The sequence below is a fragment of the Triticum dicoccoides genome, chromosome 5B (assembly GCF_002162155.2).
Source record: "Triticum dicoccoides isolate Atlit2015 ecotype Zavitan chromosome 5B, WEW_v2.0, whole genome shotgun sequence".
Classification (NCBI taxonomy): Eukaryota; Viridiplantae; Streptophyta; class Magnoliopsida; order Poales; family Poaceae; genus Triticum; species Triticum dicoccoides.
Window position 1 is genome coordinate 456000874 of NC_041389.1, and position 5460 is coordinate 456006333.

Genomic DNA, 5460 nt, shown 5'->3' on the forward strand with positions numbered 1-5460 from the left:
TTCATTATGGTCGAATCTTCATTGCATTGATCATGTTCGACAAGAACGCCTCCTACACGATCATGGTTTGCAAGCATTCATCATGTGCCAAATGAACTAGAGATCTATGCAAAAATTTGATCGAACAGGAGTAAAGAAAGCGCCCTGACTCTTGTTCTGTCATTCCGTCGAACATGTTGAGGATAGCCCGGGCGGAGCCGTTGCCCATGCTCATCCACGCCCGAACGAGTTGGGCGAGTCACATACGTTGACCGCCGGCATCTGCGTCGGCGGAAAGCTCTCCGGAGTGGCTCAGCATGTCGTTGAATCCTCCTCTGTCCCAACAGGGTCGGACAACGTAATTCGCATTGGCGCTTGGATGGAAGATTGCGGGGGTCCGAGCGCGGCGGAGGAGACAGTTGCTCCACCATGTCTAAATCTCCCTGCGTCGCCGCTGCCTCCCTCTCTCGCTGTCGGCGTCGCCGCAACTTTTCAGCCACGTTCTCCACCTTGCAAGACGGAGCCGACGAAGAGACGCCGACGGACGAGGCGGACTGTGTCTCCGTCGCGACGGTCAGGGATGGGACAAGTGGTGAGGATGGGGAGCAAGGGTGGAGGATGGCGAGGGCTCGGGCGTGGGAAAGCTTGGAGGGCGACGGGGGGAGGAGGAAGGGTTTGGTGAATTTGATGCAATTGGGGATGAGGTTGTGCTGTCGGGTCTGACGTGGCGGGCGCCCCATATCCGCCCCATATTTGGTCATGATATGAGGGGTGCCGGTCAGTCCGGACATTTGAGGCCGGTTTAAACGAGCACATCTGAGTTAAAAAATCATGACCGGGGCCCGCCCACGCGTATGAGGCCGGTTTGAGGCGCACAGCTGTGGATGCTCTAAAATCGTAATAAAACTAAAAGAAACTAAAATCGTAATAATTTTCTGGAAAAAAAGAGAACTAAAATCGTTCGACCGATCGATCGATCTCCCGTGGGGAACAACCGTTCGACCGATCCCACCTCCGGAGCTGAAGTTTGGCAGTTATTCGCGGCCTTAAGAAAACTTCGGCCACGAGAACAATCTAGGTCCCTTCGAAATCTCGCCTCGCCTCGCCTCCCCTCCCCTCCCCTCCTCCGCCGCCTTTCTACCCCACTTTCCAGGCGCCGGCTTGTCAGATCCGGGCGCCAGCTTCAGGTATTCATCCGAACCTCTCCCAGCCTAACCTTTCCTCTGTATGCGATCTGCGCCCGTGGCTCACAGCTCCTACCACAGGGAAACGCTTGTAGGATTAGTTCTCGTACCGACGACGGCCCTAGATGTGAAATTTGTACGGGTGGCACACAAAATTACATTAGATTTTGGTGGTGCAGGTATGAGCTTTCGATTCTTGTCCTTCTCGCCAAACCATTAGGGTGCGTTTGGTTGTGTTGCCCAGCTTGCCTATAGCTGAGCTAGCTTAGCTCGGCTGGGCTATCTTTGCCTTAGCTGCCCGTTTGGTTCAGTGCCGTTGCTGGCAAGAGCCAGCAGCTAGCCGTTTGCCTGTGTCGAGGGCAAGCTAGCTCGTCTTGATAGGATCCAAATATCCCAAAATTCTTGTCCTAGATTTGTTAAATACGGATGTATCAAGTCACATTTTAGTATTAGATACGTCCGTATCTAGACAAATTTAAGACAAGAATTTTGGGACGGAGGGAGTAGCTTATAACAAGTGCATCATCACTACAATACCTTGAAAAAACAGTGAAACAGAGAAACAGCTATAAGCAGATCAAGTTGTAAATAGTCATGCAAAAATTCAGCGCAGCTTTATGATGATTAATTTAACACACTGACTGATAAAGAATCTGAGTAAAAAGCTTATTGTTCAGGAATGAATAACTCTGTGACATCGTTACATGCCTGCATGAGGAGGCACGGTCATTATCTCCCTAGGAGACGATGCCGGAAGACATACAAAATAATCCTGAAAGTTCGCAGTGAAATGAATCACACAGCAGGAGCAACGGGAACGTATTCAGGAAAGCTAGTTATCACCGATCCAGCACCCAAACTCTTGAATAGCAGCCATCGGTCTCCCCTTCAACATGGAAGCCACTTGTTCATTGGTGGCCACAGATGTCTGTAGCGCAAGTCGGATGAAGAGAGGGTATTCTTCAATGTCATCAATTATTTTGAATAAATTCTCATTCGGGTTGGTACGTGTGTGGAACGCATAGTATCCGACATATCACGCAGAGACCGCGTCATGTCTTGAGCTGCGCTCTCATCACACTTCACCCACTTACCTTTATCACGTTTGCCACCTCTAGGACGCTTCGAAGACGAGCATTCATTAGTGGTGTCGTCAAGAACACAATCTGAATCATAATGTGTTGCAGGATCAACCTTAACATCACTCATATTTTCTTCTCGGTATCACCAATAAAATCCTTGTCACGGGCATGAACACGGTCATAGGGTGTTTGAAGGACCGTGAACTCTCCGGTAGCATGCTTATCCTGAAATATGAACTCCATCTAATCAAAGTTGGCAATAGGCACATTGATATATTTCCCCCTTTTGTCTTTGTTCTGGAAGAGAGAAGTAGCTGAAAATGTTAGTTAGTTACAAAAGATAAAATATGATACTAGATGGAAATATAATTTGACAAAATTTATATGTAGCGCTCACATTCTTCAATCAAACACACCCTTGATCTTCGGTTTTGCTAGAGCACGTCTAGATGTGCCCTAAGTATTGCACATCAAAGTGTAAGTCCTATGTCATTGATTTTACTCGGAGATTCATGCAGGTATTTTCCTTTTTCTTTTGCTTTTCCTTTTTATGTTGATTGAGTCACTTAGATTTGCAGTAACTAGACAGACCCTTTGATCTTTCTATTTAGAGTAATCCTGATATTTTAGTTTTCGACAAGTGTTAATGCTACTGTACTAACTTTTTCCTTTTGATAGCCACGATATTCAACTACTGGGTGTGTTAAATTCTCGAGGATGATGAATCGTCAGTTTGCGAATATGATAGTACACAATTACCCCAAGGGAGTTTATTCCCTGCGCCGTATCAACCTCATGGAGCATCTCTTCTACCCTTCAACAGAAGCTGCCCAAAAAGCAGAAGCCAATAAGAAGGGATGGTTATCCACCATGTTGAAAGGGAGCCCCAAGCAGCGTCTGCCCAAGACGAACATCAACTTCTCATCACTGCCTAACATGGCCGACTTAACGGCCAGACATTTCTTCTCCCTGCTGAAAGGGCAGGGGGAGGGCTCTGTCATGTTCGTCAGCCCTAACGTCCACACGATGATGTACGACACTAGCACGGACTTTGTCTTTGGCATGCCCCAAGCCAACTTCTGTAAGCAGAGCGACTCAATCTCCCTGTCCATCACTCGGCGGGGCTATGGCCAAGAATACCACGAGCTGTATGTCATAGGCAAAGGAGAGGACGGTGGCTTGTTTGAGGTCTTGAAATATACCAGGACAACTGATCTGAGCAAACCGCCTTGGTACTGGCGACCTCTGCCCTGCCCGCCATTGTTTCCGCACTGCCTGCCTGGCGGCAACAGCAAAGTTTGTGCTCCCTCTGCAGCGGTCGTGTTGGATGCCACCACAATATGTGCCTCATCCGTGGATGCCGGAGCCTGCGCCTTCTTTGACACGGTAACCCGCGAGTGGAGACAGGCTGGCAGCTGGGTGCTGCCCGTCCATGGTGCGGCAGAGTATGTCCCTGAGTTTGGCCTCTGGTTTGGCCTCGACGATGCCATTGGCAACCCCAACCATTGCCTGCGTGCTTTTGACTTCGATTCCTCCAGGCAACCGGTGGTGCGGCACTCCTGGAGCTATCTCAGCCGCCTGCCGGATGAGTGCTTGCCATGGCAGAGGCACCTGCTAAACATGGGCTCAGGTAAGTTCTGCATCGCCACCAGCTTTCGAAATCTCTTGAGGCACACCTCGTGCACACCACTTGATGGTGCGGTCGATGAGCTTACCATCTTGACCGGTGTGGAGGTGGTGCGCGATGTCAATGGTTTCCAGATCATCAAGCACAAGTCTGAGTGTTACAGTTTGGAGGACAATAGAATCCACTGCGTGCTCGAAGGAAAACTTATCTATGTGTCACTGTTATTGGATTGATCCTTCCATGGTTTTTCTCATCAGATGTGAATGAATATATTTGCTTAGCTTTTATCTCCATGGTTGAAATAGTCAAATAGGCAATTGATGGCTGCAAGAAGAAATGAAAGCATCATGGTGCATCTTTCTTTATGGAATATTGTTTTTGGTAAAAAATTATAAATTAAAATTATTGGTCATGCTATCTGCTTAAATTCTAGCATATATTTTTAGTTTTTTTACCTCTGCGCTTGAGTCAACTAGTAAAACTTCATCTTGAGGATTTCTCCGTCCTTTCTCCTACCTTTATCTCGAGTGTAGAATGCGCGCCCGCCTTGGCCCCAGCAGACCACACCCGCGATTCTTTGTGGCAGTGAACTTTTGGGTATGCTCCCTGCTTCGAAGAGTATTCCCACCATGTGATTTTGTGACTTAAACTAGTTTATATTTTATTAATTAACTATTTATGCTCAAAGTTTGACACTATAGTACAGGCCACAGGGGGCTCAATAAACCAGGACCGAGTGAGTATTAATTATCCTGCTTTGATGCGCTTGTTTTTTGGTGAGTTTATTTCACTGGTTCTTCTTTTCATCGTGTTATGAGGCCGCCGCTATGAATCCGTCTGGTGGTAACTTTGGTCCTTGACTCTGATCGTTCTTGTTTAGCATTTTGTAGTATCTATACATTGTTCAGCGTGCATGTAGCGGAATTTTATAGAACTGTTTTTTGTTCATTGCCTGTTTTAGCTAATTAATACCCTCTACTATACGTGTATGGGCTGTTGGTTCTGGAGCGATAATACAGTGTTCACATAATTTATATGCCCAGAGTGATAATTTACAGGAATCCCAGGACACTATAGTCTTCATTCTGCAGACAATTTACATGCGCAGGGCCTCTTGCTGAGTGCAATATCATACAAGACACCTATATGATTTGGAATGAGCCTAGTCTTCCTCAATAAAAAGATATAAGTAGAAGGACGGCATACGTGAAACAGAGACAAGTGTGATAGATAAATGAAATAGTCAAGGACCTCCAGAAACAAAATATCAGTCTACTTAACAAGTGGTGGTGGAAACTTGATACTCAAGATGGTTTTTGGCAAGATATAGTTAAAGCGAAATGTCTTCAGAGAGATTCTGTGGCCACTGGCCACGGTCAAAAGCAGATTCTCTGATTCCCCTATTTGGAAGGCTATTATGAAAGTAAAAGAGTGCTATATGGCTGGTAGGGATGTGCTTCTTGGTTCTGGTAATATTGCTAGACTGCAGATGTGCTCTTTTATTGTTGGGCTGGATATTACCTCTGATCCTGATAAGATTGTTTAGGCTTTGGGCCCCAAGCAGATTTTTACTACTAAGTTGATGTAT

At 46.6% G+C, this 5460-nt stretch overlaps 1 protein-coding gene across 1 annotated transcript; it reads left to right on the top strand.

Annotated features, from left to right (window-relative positions):
* Positions 1-1024: 1024 nt before the first annotated feature.
* LOC119310714 lies at positions 1025-4237 on the top strand. Its single transcript, XM_037586364.1, has 2 exons — positions 1025-1166; positions 2924-4237. The coding sequence occupies exon 2, from the start codon at positions 2963-2965 to the stop codon at positions 4103-4105; it is 1143 nt and encodes a 380-aa protein (XP_037442261.1). The 5' UTR covers positions 1025-1166; positions 2924-2962; the 3' UTR covers positions 4106-4237.
* Positions 4238-5460: the final 1223 nt, after the last annotated feature.